At 46.8% G+C, this 16385-nt stretch overlaps 1 protein-coding gene across 3 annotated transcripts in view; it reads right to left on the bottom strand.

Annotated features, from left to right (window-relative positions):
- Positions 1-16385, bottom strand: part of znf704 (zinc finger protein 704) — a 353820-nt gene that overhangs the window by 92411 nt on the left and 245024 nt on the right. For all 3 annotated transcript variants that reach the window (XM_085993235.1, XM_085993237.1, XM_085993236.1), the window contains exon 6: positions 13820-14081. In XM_085993235.1, the coding sequence (XP_085849361.1) occupies positions 13820-14081 (262 nt within the window). The remainder of the gene's footprint in view (positions 1-13819; positions 14082-16385) is intronic.

Genomic DNA, 16385 nt, shown 5'->3' on the forward strand with positions numbered 1-16385 from the left:
AAAGGCAGGAAATGAAACAGATTAAAAGGCCAGTTTAGGGGCTGGGAAATGGGGGGGGGGATGAAAGAACAAAAGGGAAGTGAAGAGACATTAAGAGGTATTCAAGACGAGACAAGATAGCAATAGGACAAGTAAAGAGACAAACGATGGCTCTAGATGAAGTGTGAAATGCACTGGCAGAATGAGAGACAGCTGCCATGTGGGAGAGAAAAAAATGTAAAAGGCAGAAACCAAAGGTGTGGATAAAAAATATATAAAAATGTAATAGGGGCCGAGGTTATGATCTGAAATTGTTGAACTCAATATTGAGTCCGGAAGTCTGTAAAGTGCCTAATCGGGAGATGAGGTGCTGTTCCTCAAGCGTACGCTGAACTTCCGTGGAACAAGGCAAGAGCCCGAGGACGGTGAGGTCTGAGTAGGATGCGGCGGTGAATTAAAATGACAGGCAACCGGAAGCTTGGGGTCACCCTTACGGACTGAACAGAGGTGTTCCACAAAGCGGTCACCCAATCTGCGTTTGGTTTCCCCAATGTAGAGGAGACCACATCATGAGCAGCGAATACAGTACACTAGATTGTAAGAAGTACAAGTAAATCGCTGTTTTACCTGGAAGGGGTGTTTGGGGCCCTGGACAGGGAAGGTATAAAGGCAGGTGTTGCATCTCCTGCACTTGCACGGGAAGGTGCGGGCGAAGGGGAAGGGGTGCTGGGGGTGATAGAGGAGTGGACTAGGGTGTCTCGGAGGGAGCAGTCCCTACGGAATGCTTAAAGGGGAGGGGAAGATGCGTTTGGTGGTGGTATCATGTTGGAGGTGGCGGAAATGGCAGAGGATGATCCGTTGAATGTGGAGGCTGGTGGGGTGAAAGGTGAGGACAAGGGGAACCCTATCGTGGTTCCGGGAGGGAGGAGCAGGGTTGAGGGCAGAAGTGCGGGAGATAGAACGGACACAGTTGAGGGCCGTGTCAACCACGGTAGAGGGGAATCCTCGGTTGAGGAAAAAGGAAGACATGTCGGAAGCACTGGTGTGGAAGGTGGCATCGTCGGAGCAGATGCGGCGGAGACAGAGAAACTGGGAGAATGGAATAGAGTCCTTACAGGAGGCGGGGTGGGAGGAAGCGTAGTCCAGGTAGCTGTGTGAGTCAGTGGGCTTATAATGAATGTTGGTCATTAACCTATCCCCAGAGATGGAGACGGAGAAGTCGAGGAAGGGAAGGGAAGAGTCGGAGATGGACCATGTGAAGGTGAGGGAAGGGTGGAAATTGGAGGCAAAGTGAATGAAATTGTCTAGTTCAGGGCAAGAGCAGGAAACGGCACCGATACAGTCATCAATGTACCGGAAAAAGAGGTGAGGGAGGGGACCAGAGTAGGACTGGAACAAAGAGTGTTCCACATATCCCACGAAAAGGCAGGCATAGCTAGGACTCATGCGGGTACCCATAGCAACACTGACTCAAAGGTGGATAACCCCGCATTTATCCACATTATACTGCACCTGCCATGCATCTCCCCAATCGCCCAACCTGTCCAAATCGTACTGGAGTTTCTCTGCATCCTCCTCACAGCACACACGCCCACCCAGCTTTGTGTCGTCTGCAAACTCGGAGATATTACATCTAGTTCCCTCGTCTAGATCATTAATATATATTGTGAATAACTGGGGTCCTAGCACCAATCTCTGCGGTACCCCACTAGTCACTGCCTTCCACTCAGAAAAAGACCCGTTTATTCCAACTCTTTGCTTCCTGTCTGCCAACCAGTTTTCTATCCAAGTCAGTACCTTACCCCCAATCCCATGTGCTTTAACTTTACACGCTAGTCTCGTATGCAGGACCTTATCGAAAGCCTTCTAAAAGTCCAAATATACCACATCCACTGGTTCTCCCTTATCTATTCTACCAGTTGCATCCTCAAAAAATTCCAGTAGATTAGTCAAGCATGATTTACCTTTTGTAAATCCATGTTGACTTTGTCCGATCCTGTCACTGTTTTCCAAGTGCTCTGCTATTACATCTTTTATAATGGACTCTAGCATTTTCCCCACTACCGATGTCAGGCTTACCGGTCTATAATTCCCTGTTTTCTCTCTACCACCTTTTTTAAATAGTGGGGTTACATTAGCTACCCTCCAATCCATGGGAACAGTTCCAGAGTCTATAGAATTTTGGAAGATGACCAGCAATGCATCTACTATTTCTAGGGCCACTTCCTTAAGTACCCTAGGATGTAGATTATCAGGCCCTGGGGATTTATCGGCCTTCAATCCCATCAATTTCCCTAACACCATTTCCCTACAAATACTGATTTCATTCAATTCCTCCCTCTCATTAGACTCTATGTTCCCTCACATCTGTGGGAGTTTATTTGTGTCCTCCTTTGTGAAAGTATGTATTTAATTGGTCTGCCATGTCTTTGTTCCCCATTATAAATTCCCCTGATTCTGACTGCAAGGGACCTACGCTTGACTTTACCAATCTTTTTCTCTTCACATATCTATAGAAGCTTTTACAGTCAGTTTTTAGGTTCCCTGCAAGCTTACTCTCATACTCTATTTTCCCCCTCTTAATTAATCCCTTTGTGCTCCTTTGCTGAATCCTAAACTGCTCCCAATCCTCAGGTTTGCTGCCACCAAATGCATTTTCCCCTCCCCTCCCCTTTCAGCATTCCGTAGGGACCGCTCCCTCTGAGACACCCTAGTCCACTCCTCTATCAGCCCCAGCACCCCTTCCCCTTCACCCGGCAACTTCCTGTGCAAGCGCAGGAGATGCAACACCAGCCCTTATACCTCCCCCCTTCCCACTGTCCAGGGCCCCAAACACCCCTTCCAGGTGAAACAGCAATTTACTTGTACTTCTTACAATCTAGTATACTGTATTCGCTGCTCATGATGTGGTCTCCTCTACATTGGGGAGACCAAACGCTGATTGGGTGACCGCTTTGCGGAACACCTCCGTTCAGTCTGTAAGGATGACCCCGAGCTTCCAGTCGCCTGTCATTTTAATTCACCGCTCCATTCCCACTCAGACCTCACTGTCCTCGGGCTCTTGCACTGTTCCACGGAAGCTCAGCGTACCCTCGAGGAACAGCACCTCATCTTCCAATTAGGCACTTTACAGCCTTCCGGACTCAATATCGAGTTCAACAATTTCAGATCATAACCTCGCCCCCTATTACATTTTTATATATTTTTTATCCACACCTTTGGTTTCTGCCTTTTCCATTTTTTTCTCTCCCACATGGCAGCTGTCTCTCATTCTGCCAGTGCATTTCACACTTCACCTAGAGCCATCTTTTGTCTCTTTACTTGTCCTATTACCATCTTGTCTTGTCTTGAATACCTCTTAATGTCTCTTCACTTCCCTTTTGTTCTTTCATCCCCTCCCCCATTTCCCAGCCCCCAAACTGGCCTTTTAATCTGTTTCATTTCCTGCCTTTTTGCTCAGTTCTGATGAAGGGTCATCGACCTGAAACGTTAACTCTATTTCTCTCTCCACGGATGTTGCCTGGCCTGCTGAGTTTTTCCAGCATTTTCTGTTGTTATTTTGAATTTGCAGCATCCACAGTATTTTGCTATCGAGGTTATGATGGAGCTGTACAAAACGCTAGTTAGGCCACAGCTGGAATACTGTGTGCAGTTCTGGTCGCCACACTATAGGAAGGATGTGATTGCATTGGAGAGGGTGCAGAGGAGATTCACCAGGATGTTACCTGGGCTGGAGCGCTTCAGCTATGAAGAGAGACTGGACAGGCTGGGGTTGTTTTCTTTAGAGCAGAGAAGGCTGAGGGGGGACCTGATTGAGGTGTCCAAAATTATGAGGGGCATAGATAGGGTAGATAGAAATAAACTTTTCCCCTTAGTAGAGGGGTCAATAACCAGGGGGCATAGTTTCAAGATAAGGGGCAGGAGGTTTAGAGGGTATTTGAGGAAAAACTTTTTCACCCAGAGGGTGGTTGCAATCTGGAACTCACTGCCCGAAAGGGTGGGAGAGGCAGTAACCCTCACAACATTCAAGAAGCATTTAGATGAGCACTTGAAATGCCATAGCATACAAGGCTACGGACCAAGTGCTGGTAAATGGGATTAGAATAGACAGGGCTTGATGGCCGGTGTGGACACGATGGGCCGAAGGGCATCTTTCTGCGCTGTATAACTCTATGGGCTGGATTTTCATTTAGGAGTTGGGTTGGAGGCGGGACTACAACTTTCGGGGTTGTAGTCCCGCCTCCATCGAGATGCGGCCAATCCACGCGATTTTAACTTGATTGACCTTTTTGAGCCCGCCCAGTGGGCTCAGCAGGCCAATTAAGGGCCACCCGGCAACAGGTGACGTCACAGACTGAAATTTCATCTGTCGAGATGTTTTGACAGATGAAATATCAGTGTTTCACAGCTGTTTGAAGCTGTCAAACACTGACAGTCTTACTTCTAACATGAGTCCTTCTCCACAGACTCAGTTAGAAATCTGTCCTGCACAGAAAGCTGCAGGCTGTCACTTTTGACAGTTCGCAGCCATTCTGCTTTCTGTGCCGGTGAGATGAGGGACTCCCCGAACCTAAAGGAAGGAAGGCTGAAAAGGTAAGAAAATGTATGTAAAACTTATTTAATCACTTTAGAGACACCAAACACACTTACCTTTGCACTCATGCACACATCACTCACCTGAACACCAACATCTCGACCCCTCCAAGCCCTGCAACCCGACGGCCCGACTCCTCCAACTTGGCATGGTTTGGAGCCATCGGGAATCCCACAGTTCAAGCTTAAAAATAGGGATTAGGCTAAAAACTGCCTGTGAACTACCTGTTAACAGGCAGTTAATTAGCACTAATCCCTTCCCGCCTCGGGGAGGCAGGTCCCAGTGCGGGGCAGGTACCCGCCTCCTTCGAAACTGGCATGGAGGCGGGTTGGGGCGGGATGGAGTCGGGACCCCTGATTTCGGGAATTTAACTCCCCGCACGCCTCCAATCCCGACTCCACGGCACACTGAAAATCGAGCCCTATGACTCTATGGGGGAGAAATTCGGTATCGCCCCATTTGGGGCGCCATTACTGGCGGTGCGCAAAATTTAGCGCCTGGCGCAAATTATCGCCTCCGACAGCAAACTTGGCTTTTATCGCCCCTGGAGGTGATTGGAGCACTAAATCAGGCGCTGCACACCTCTCTTAAGGTGCTAAGGCCGAGGAGCGAGGCGCTACTTCACAGCGCTGGCGAAGCTCATGTGATGTCAGTCAGCAATGGAACACAGACACACTGGCACCGTCCAATTCTTAAAGGGGAGTTCTGACGAATGGTCATCGACCTGAAACGTTAACTCTGTTTCTCTCTTCACAGATGCTGCTTGGCCTGCTGGGTTTCTCCTGCATTTTCTGCTTTTATCTTAAAGGGGAGGGTTGATCTTGCTCTCCATCCACATCCTGCTCATTGCAGCCTTGAATCTCGGCCTGAATCTCAGCCTGGAGAGACCTGTACATCAAATCTGCTGGAAAGAACAATGGAGAGACCCAGGGAAAGAGCTCAGAGTGCAGCCCCCATAGTCTCTTCTAAATCGATACAAGGAAGGGCAGATCAAAATCAACCTGCAAAGTGCTGCTCAGTACCCAAAACTCCTTCACACAGCGTTGAATCTCTCCAGAAGTCTCTCTCTCTCTCAGAATGCGTGGTGCAAAAATGTCACCGACAAAAAAAGGCAAGAAGTGGTTGCCTTTAAATAGCGCTCCCCTAGTCCCTTTCTGACAGCATAACGCTCCCCTCAACCTGTCGTTGCTAGCAGCAGGCGGTAAGGCAGGGGGCGCCACTCAATTTCCGGTCCGGGGCACTAACGGGGCGTTGCGCACTCGACTGACGTCACGATCTGCCGGCGCAGGAGATCGTGGAGGTAGTGTTTAGCGCCACCGCAAAATGTCTAGTTAATTTCGCAAGCGGCGCAAACATCGCTGCGTCCGAGCGCTAGTTGCTTTGCGCCCCACTTGGCACCCTCTTAAGGCGCTAACGGGAGGCGCAAACAACGGAATTTTTCCCCCTATGAGGTTTGTATGTGATTGAAGTTGGCCGATTCCAGTTAGGTACATTTATCTTCGACTATTTCCTTTCTTTTCCAATATTCCATAGAACCTAATTATGTTACAGATGCTGTTTCCTAGATGTTCCCTTATCCTTACATAGTTCATTTCCTAGAACTGGATTGAAACGTATAAAATTCTGACAGGGCTAGACAGACTGGATGCAGGGAGGATGCGTCCCCTGGCTGGGGGGTCTAGAACGAGGGGTCACAGTCTCAGGATACGAGGTAGGACATTTAGGACTGAGATGAGGAGAAATTTCTTCACTCAAAGGGTGGTGAACCTGTGGAATTCTCTACCACAGAAGGCTGTGGAGGCCAAGTCACTGAATATATTTAAGAAGGAGATAGATAGATTTCTAGACACAAAAAGCATCAAGGGGTATGGGGAGAGAGCGGGAATATGGTATTGAGATAGAGGATCAGCCATGATCATATTGAATGGTAGAGCAGGCTCAAATGGCCTACTCCTGCTCCTATTTTCCTATGTCTCTATGTTTCTACAATCAGTACTGTAGTGTATGTAACCTGTACCATCTTAAGAGGATACCTTAAGGTGATGGACTACTTTTTGATGGCTCCTGTACATTGTAGTACCGGTGGTGACCACACCGGTATATAAACCCTGTGGAGCAAAGTGTATTCCAGTTCAGCCCTGACCCTCAATTACTAAAGACCTGTTTAATTATTTCTGTAGTCTTGTGTCCAGTTATTCAGCATAACTACATTTGGAAACACAGACTCTACAGTGGCGACGAGTCTGATCTTACCTAGCGGCAGTTGCATCAAAGGAAGCTTCGCCTCTGAAACGGGCGTCGATCAAGGACATCCACCCTCAACACCCTGCTGGGCACTGCATAGCACAGGAGGCAATCGGGAACCCGGGTTGGTTTCTGGCCACGAAGTCAAACATCAGTGAACATCCCTTCGACGACAGCGGCGGGTAAGCCCGATCGAGCGGCACGGGGGGAAGTCGGCCAAGTTGTCAGTAAGAGAAGGGGAGGGAAACGACGAAAAGGGCGGAGAACACGACCGCAGCCGGTGTCAGGGGCCGGACTGCAATCGGGGCAGAGACGCGCAGCAGCCAGAAAAGCGTTTATGTCCACAAGGACCGCGGGAGCAGCGGGGAACAAGAGCAGCAGCGTAGGGGAAAATAAAGGACCGCTGGGAGGCGAGAACGGCAACAGCGCGGTAATCGCCATTTTGAGTCGGCGGGGGAAGAAGACAAGCGCGGGAAAAGCCGCCAAGCGCGGGAAGCCGCCATTTTGAAAAAAATAAAATAAAATAATAATCATATCCGAAGGAAAGGAAACTCAACAAGGATGCCAAAAACGGGTAACATCACTGCTTTTGATAGCGATGTGGAAGATTGGGCCACTTATGTGGAACGCGTTGAAGTTTACTGTACAACGAATGAGGTACCGGAGGATAAGAAAGCACTAACCCTATTAAACTCGATGGGTGCAAAGACGTACGGGTTATTAAGGAACCTTGTAACACCAGATAAACCGGTAGGAAAGAGTTTCGCGGATATTGTTACTATCCTGCAAGAGCATTTAAACCCCACGCCGCTGCTGATAGCGGAACGATTTAAATTCTACAAAAGAATTCAACTTAAAGAGGAAAGCAACACTGAATTCTTAATCGAACTGCGCAAGTTATCAAAGTACTGTCAGTTCGGTACAGGACTAGCAGACACACTGAGAGATAAGTTTGTGTGTGGGCTCCTAAGGGAAGGAACCCAGAAGCGACTGCTAGAGGAAAAGGATCTTACGCTGGACAAAGCTTTCAGCATTGCAGCATCGCACGAGGCAGCAGCACGAGGCGCTGCAGAGATACAGCAAAAGCCATTGGAATTCAGCACCAATGAAATGGCATTGGGCGCAGTAAAGTGCTATCGTTGCGGAAGGACGACGCATGACCAGAACCAGTGCTGGTTCAAAGATAAAGAATGCAGGCAATGTGGCAAACTTGGTCACATAGCGAGAGTATGCCGGTCAGGAAAGAAGACCAGCAGCAAAAAGTCGCCGCAGGAGAAGTACAATAAAGTACACAAGGTGACAGAGAACAGTTCGGATGAACAGAAGATGGATTCAGACTCCAGCAGTAAGGAACTGGGTTGTCTAAAAATACATAATGTGGGTAACACAGCAGACCACCAAACTATCTGGGTCATGCTTCGGATAGCAGGAGTCCAAGTGACGATGGAATTGGACACTGGATCGGCATTGACGGTCATGAATAAGCAAGATTACAAAAGGTTATTCTCGCACATTCCCCTGAGGGATACGGAGATTGTATTGAAAACATACACGGGGCAAATAGTATACCCCATCGGAAAGATAAAAGTAAATGTGGTCTACAATGGTAAAGAAAGTCAGGAAATGGACTTGTATGTGTTACCTGATGGAGGTCCGCCACTACTGGGACGGGAATGGATCCGGAGAATAAATGTGGACTGGCATTCCATACAAGCACTGACTGTAGATTCCTGTAAAGAGGACGACGTCAAACCTAAACGACTGTCCAAAATATTGGACGATGCTAAGGAGGTGTTCCAACAGGGACTGGGAACACTGAAAGGAATTACGGCAAACATCAAGGTTGAAGAACATGCAAACCCAAAATTTTTCAAAGCCAGACCGGTACCTTATGCGATACGACCTGCTGTGGAAGCAGAGCTGCAAGGGCTAGAACGTTCAGGAGTACTGTCAAAGGTGGAATGGAGCGAATGGGCCACACCCATTGTTCCTGTCATGAAGCGTTCGTTGAGCAACAAGCCGGGGGAACCTGGGAAGGTTCGCATCTGTGGCGATTTCAAGATCACTGTTAATCCGGTTCTTCTCACGGTGCAATATCCGCTTCCGCGGATTGATGATATCTTCGCTTCGCTGTCTGGCGGGAAACACTTCACCAAGATAGACCTGGCGCAGGCGTACCTACAGATGGAAGTTGATGAAGCGTCACGCCAGTATCTCACGATCAACACACATAAGGGCTTATATCGGTATAATAGACTGGTTTTTGGAGTGGCACCGGCTCCAGCGATTTGGCAAAGGGCCATGGAGCAGGTATTGCAGGGAATTCCAGGCACACAATGCTACCTGGACGACATTCTGATTACAGGAGATGATGATAAGGATCACCTCGCGAATTTGGAGCAGGTGCTCACCAGATTGAAAGAATATGGGCTCAGAGTTAATCGCCAGCAATGTGGGTTCTTTCAAAAGCGAATCTCTTACTGCGGCCACGTCATTGACCAGGAGGGGCTCCATAAGTCACCTGACAAGATCGAAGCTGTTGTGAAAGCTCCCGCTCCGGAAAATGTATCCCAGTTGAGGTCGTTCCTTGGGTTGGTTAACTATTACCACAAGTTTCTTCCAAATTTATCCACGGTGTTACACCCGCTGAACACTCTTTTGCAAATGGGAATACCATGGAAGTGGAGCGATGATTGTAAGCGGGCTTTTCAAAAAAGCAAGGCACTGATCACCTCTAAGGAAGTGTTGGCTCACTTTAGCCCAACGCTGCCTATTCGCTTAGCTTGTGATGCTTCTCCATATGGTATCGGGGCAGTGCTCTCACATAAGTTTCCAAATGGCTTGGAAAGGCCAGTCGCGTTCGCATCCAGATCATTGACCTCCGCAGAGCGCAACTATGCTCAGATAGATAGGGAGGCTCTCAGCCTCGTGTGGGGAGTAAAGAAATTTAACCATTACCTGCAAGGCCAAAAGTTTACGCCGCTGACAGATCACCAGCCGTTGGTTTCCATTTTTAACCTTAAGAAGGGTGTTCCAGTTATGACGGCGCAGAGGCTTCAGAGATGGTCCCTTTTCCTAGGGGCACATCAATATGATATCGAATTCAAAGGTACAAAGCAACATGGTAATGCTGATGGGCTGCCGCGCCTGCCACTACCTACAGCGGAAGAGGCACCGGCAGTTGACCCTGTCGAGATATTTCACTCGACCATCATCGAATGCTTACCAGTCACCAATGCGGGTATTGAGAGAGAGACCCGAAACGACCCGACACTGTCTCGGGTCTACGATTTGACAGTGAAGGGATGGCCAGCACATGGCGACCCACTGTTACCAGCATTCTCAGCCAGACGAAAACAGCTGTCCGTCTGTCAAGGAACATTGATGTATGTAACAAGGGTGATTATTCCTCCTAAATTAAGGGAGAGAGTTCTGAAGGAATTGCATGAAGGTCATCTGGGGGGAGTCAAGATGAAAAGCCTTGCTAGGGCTTATGTGTGGTGGCCAGGTATCGACAAACAAATAGAGGATCTGACTAAAAGCTGCCCAGGGTGCCAAAAAGTTCAAAACGCACCTCCAATTGCACCGCTGCATCCGTGGGAATGGCCTTCAACCCCATGGCAACGTGTGCATATCGACTTTGCAGGTCCATTCATGGATTCCATGTTTTTGATAGCAGTAGACGCACATTCTAAATGGCCAGAAGTGATTAAGATGTTGACCACTACCTCTGAAAAGACGATCGCAGTTCTAAGAACCATATTTGCAAGGAATGGGTTGCCGGAACAAATATGTTCAGACAACGGACCACAGTTCGTGTCAGAAGAATTCCAGAAATTCATGAAAAAGAATGGGGTAAAGCACTATACATCTGCCCCATATCATCCGGCTACAAATGGGTTGGCCGAGAGATTTGTACAAACGTTCAAAAAGGCGATAAAGGCCATGAGCGAAGACCATATTCCACTACAACACAAGGTGGACAATTTCCTGATGGCATATCGAAACGCCACGCATGCAGTGACAAATCAAAGCCCTGCCATAATGTTCTATAACAGGAGGTTGCGGTCCCGGTTGGATTTGTTAAAACCCAATGTGCGTAGGGAAGTCGAAAACAAGCAATTCCAGCACGTAAATAACAAGGCCACTCGGAGTTTCGAAATAGGACAACCAGTGTTGGCCAGGGACTATAGGAATGATAAATGGCAATCCGGAACAATTCGTGCCCGACAAGGACCCTTGATGTACACGGTAGACGTTGGAGAGAACGTAATACGACGTCATGCTGACCAACTTGTGGAATCGAGAACAAGGGTCGACCCCATGTCTACGGCAGAGACACCAGTTGAAGAAGTTATTGAGCCTGTAGCATCTACCTCAGACTCGAACGTACATGATGATGTTCAATCCATAGGAGATCAAATGGATGAGTCACCCCAGCAACGAGAACCAGAGACCCCTGAAAGGCGTTATCCGGCCCGGATCAGGAGGCCTCCTCAGAGACTGAATCTTTGAACAGTTTTGTGTGAAAGTTGTATATATGTTATCCATGTAATGTTTAAATTGGGGTGTATACTGTTAAGCTAAAAGGGGAGGAATTGTAGTGTATGTAACCTGTACCACCTTAAGAGGATACCTTAAGGTGATGGACTACTTTTTGATGGCTCCTGTACACTGTAGTACCAGTGGTGACCACACCGGTATATAAACCCCGTGGAGCAAAGTGTATTCCAGTTCAGCCCTGACCCTCAATTACTAAAGACCTGTTTAATTATTTCTGTAGTCTGTGTCCAGTTATTCAGCATAACTACATTTGGAAACACAGACTCAACAAGTACTACCTCTTTCTTTGTTGGAGTAAGACCTTCTGGGAGTAACTTTCACTTTGGACACAGGTGGAAAACTGGCGGCATTGGATTGGTTCTAAAAGGAAAGTGAAAAGGAAAACTGGGCAGGCTGTATAATGGGCTGCTGATCCTCATCCACCGGTTTTCCACCTGCACTGTAGTTCTAACCATCAGATTCAGCTGTTTCACTATTATTTTGATGTTCGAGTGCTGCAATTAACAAATCCTCCTTTTTTCTTACTCTATCTTCCTGAATATTTTGTAACCAGGATTGTTTAGCTTCCAGTTCTTCCCAGCCTAAGCCATGTCTCTTTTAATGCTTTTAATATTATTCATAGACTTTGTGCATTTATATACATGCAACACAAGCCTGCCTCTGTCTGTTCAGTAATCTTACTTTTTTATTGCTCTTTCTTATCTTCTTTATTACATTCCTGCTTTTCTCTCTTTTTTCGACACCCTTCATTACTCATTATTGAGATCCAGGCCAGCTGTTTCCTTTGCGAGCCACTGTTGTGGCCTGTGGTCCAATCCCACATTTCCCATCCCATCTGCTACCACTTTATGATCGTATTCTTTGTGCTTGTGTATTCTAAGTGTTTCAGACTGCCTTCAGAAAGTGCAGAAAAGTGCACCTGAGGGCACATGTGAAAGACACGATATCCAGTTCCGATCACGAGGGGGTCCTATTGTTACACTCTTGGGTTAAGCTATTGTATAACTAGATACTGAGTGGTACGTGCACACCCCAGAACATAAGGTACTCAGATCGCCGTACTCAAGACAATATGTAAAGCAGGACTGAAAGCTGCAGCAACTGGTAGCAGCTATCTGGGATACAGAGTTACACTGGTGATGAAGGTGATTCAAAACATTTAAAATTTAAAAGTGAATGGAACAGAAGCAGTAATACTCCAAAATATCGACTAGATCAGAAGAGGCAGGAATTAAAATGGCACATTTAGCCAGGGAAGAAAAAGTATGAAAGAGAGAATTCCAGCTAAAGGAGCGAGAGTTTCAATTGAGAGAGAGAGATTCAGCTCGAGAAAGAAGAGCAATATGAAGGGGAAGAAGAGCAAGAATGGGAGGAAGGCAGACTGCTGGAAGAGGGCACGATGCAAATTCAAGGCCAAGAAGGATCAGCAGAGACAGCATGAGGTTGACGAGGAGGAGAAAGGTCTGTAATCTGTGTGCTCCCAGTGAGCGAAGCTCCATGTCGGGAATTTACATTTTTTAATCTACGCTGTTCAGCTAGATTTTGGCTTTCTTTGAAAAAGAGGAAGAATTGTTGACTTTTCTTGGAAGCTGACAGGATCACAGTGTTAAAAGGTACAAATCCCCAGAATGTGATTTCATTTGTGGGAATGAAAAACTAACAACCATTAACAACACACTTGTAACAATGGTCTATAACACATTTCATGTAGCTAACAAGCTACCTAACTGTTACAATTAAAGTTCATTATCTCTGTTGTGAAGAATTTGGAGAATAATTCAATAAAGATTGAGAAAAGGCTAATTTTCAGAGTAGCCCCTGGATGCACTGGTAAATACTTTAATGGAGCACAGCAAATAGGATTTTGCTGAAGGAGAATTGTCCTCAACTCTGCTAAAGAAGTATTTAATGATACCAATTTGTCAGCGAATGAACAAGTGCAGCATCGATGACTCATAGGTTCTTGTAGAATGTCCAGAAGAAATTACTTGATTTATAAAGGGTAGAAAGACGTGACATGGCTATTACTGTAAAGTAGCAGTACAAGAAATATATATATGGTAATGAAGGAATAGTTGTTAAAGATATATGTAAAAAATGCTGTACAAACACATAAATGTCAGCAAGGTTGTAGCAAGTAAGGTAATAGAGGCAAATATTGCAGACACTAATAATCAAACTTAAAAGGATGCCACTCATGGAACAGGGATAGACCCTATCACATGAAACGATTCACTCCATGTGAGGAAAGAATAGTTGAATTATCAATGTGAACCACTGACGTACATGCACAAATTCCTAAATGTGCACCTATTGTGCTCAATCTGCGTTGGCAGTGTTAAATCATAAAACTTATTTTAATGATAACAGGTTTCCAACATGATTAATCACTGAAATCTCAGCAAGTTATGGTAACCATCCTGAGGTGCATCTTGTTACCTGATAAGCGTGGTCAGTGTGGACGAGGTAGAGGCAGGGTGGTGCTGACCGACTCAGTGGAGTGGTAGGTTTGGTCTCGGTTCTTATGACGGTGGAGTCAGATCGTCCTGCATCCAAGCTGGAGAGTGTAGGCGGCGAGGCCACAGATGGTGACACTGGAGAAAGGCTACCCAAACCCTCGGCTACAGAATCAGTGTTCAGTTTAATCTCTTGGTAGTAGAAATCCTCTTCACCATCACTGCAATCTGAATCTACACTGCGTCTGTAGGGAAAAAATAAATGGCCACCTAGTATCCAGCAATGATCAGAAACCAAGGTTAATATAAATAATACAGGTCCCTCTGCACACTCCTCTATTAATGTCATTACATAAACTTGCACTGTTCTGCCCTGGCATTGCATTAGTTTTTCAAACAACATATTCATGATTACTGATATTACAGACCAGCACCAATTAATGATTGGGAATTCAGATGACAGTTTTGTTTAATTTATTGCCACTAATGCGTGCAAGAAAAAAAGAGATTTCCCTTTTTCATCTTGGCTGGATTCCAAATCCATCCCAGATGAGAAAGAACACGATTTAACAGAATGGGCCAGCTGCACTTGAATGGAAGAAAAGAAACGTAGGAGTGAAAAAAACTTCCAAGTACTCCAACTTCGCCCCTCCCCATGCGTACACAGTGAAGAATAATGGAAGCGGTTTGGAAAATCTTTCATTGAACAAAAGAAGAAAGAGGGGCAAGAGGGATGAATGTAAGTCTGTTGGCTTTGATTAGGCCAAGTGGGTTGCTCTTGTGAAACATCATTTTTCTGTAAAAAAAAACTTAAGCCAGAGTTAAAAGATAACAAATGATAATCGCAGGGTTTCTATTTTACTTGGACTATTAATTTGACAGTCATTTTTGAAGTGCAACTGTATTTAATTGATTATTTGAAAGAATCTGCTAGACTGTAATATATTTTCAGTCTCTCTGCTCCACTCTGAGAGGACAGATAACCTACTCTCAGTGAACTGAAGCAGAGTCTGCCAACTGGATTTGTATTCATCCCTTATAACACTTTTCAGTAATTTTTAGTAAAAAATACAAGTTTTTTCTTTTAAAAATGAAAGAGGAAGTATACCCCAAAATGTAGTAAAAAGGAGCAATGATTACAATGTGAAAATGTGTTAAACTGACGTACAAGTCATTAATCATTTGCAATTTTTGAATAATTTTACATTACAGGTAGACTATCCTTTATCCGAAAACCTCGGGACCAGCCGAGTTTCGGTTTTCGGAGAATTTCGGATTTCGGAAGGTGGGTCGGCGGGGGTCCGCGGGGGGGTCGGCGCCGGCGGGGGGTCGGCGGTTGTCGGGGCCGGCAGGGTCGGCGGTTCGCGGGGTCCGCGGGGGGTTCGGCGGGGGTCGGGGCCGGCGGGGGGGTCGGCGGTTGTCGGGGCCGGCGGGGTCCGTGGGGGGGTCGGCGGGGGGGGGGTCGCGGTTGTCGGGGCCGGCGGGGTCCGCGGGGGGGGGGGGGGGGTCGGCGGTTGTCGGGGCCGGCGGGGGGGGGTCGGCGGTTGTCGGGGCCGGCGGGGTCCGCGGGGGGGTCGACGGGGGGTCGTGCGCACGACTTACGCTGACGCTCAGCGTAAGTCGGTCGGGGTCGGGGCCGGCGGGGGTCCGCGGGGGGTCGTGCGCACGACTTACCCTTTATCCGAACTTCCGAAACCGGAACCCTCTAAAAACCGAAGGTTTTTTCATTCAGCGTAAGTCGTACGCACGACTTACGCTGAACGAAAAAACCTTCGGTTTTTAGAGGGTTTCGGTTTTCGGAAGTCCGGATAAAGGGTAGTCTACCTGTACTAAAGTTGAAATATTGCACTAGTTTTTTTTTAAGGAAACTGCCATTATCAACAGCACCCAGTTTAAAATAAATAATGGGCCTGAATTTGCAGTCGGGGGCTTCCCACGGGCGAATGCCTCCAAACCGCAAGAAAAGTACGAACCTACCTGATGGTCCCGGAGGTTTGTAGACTCGCGCTCCTGGGCCTCTACGCGTACGCCTGTGTAAAGGCCCACTTATCCCAGGGGCACACGCGGTTCGCAAGCGTCCCTGGGATCACGTGGGCCGGCCCAACCAATCAAAAAAGAGGATCCCCATTATGCTTATGGGGATTCCATTTACATACGGGATCCTCATAAGCATCATAGAAATCCCCATAAAAACACAATTACACACCAGTTAAATAAAAATAAATCATTACATGTTCAAAATTAATTAAAATACAATTAAATTAAACATCAGTTCCAGTTTCAGACTTGAAGCTGTAGTGAAACAACCATAAAGATTATTATGTGTTGATCCCAAAGGTAGTTGATTTTTGGCAAACTCAGTCCACTTCTAATGATCAAATAATATGCTTTAATGTGAAACATACTTGCAGTAAAGCCCTCTTTAGATCACCCTTTGCCATACCTCATTCCCTGGTGGTGTCAGATTCCGAAGCCATTATAAATGGTTCTGTTGTGCTGCTTGTTAGGGAGGACAGGCAGATCACCTGCTCTGAGATCTCTGCCAAAAA

This window comes from Somniosus microcephalus, chromosome 7, assembly GCF_052327205.1.
Source record: "Somniosus microcephalus isolate GS21.2 chromosome 7, FLI_Smic_1.0, whole genome shotgun sequence".
Taxonomy (NCBI): domain Eukaryota; kingdom Metazoa; phylum Chordata; class Chondrichthyes; order Squaliformes; family Somniosidae; genus Somniosus; species Somniosus microcephalus.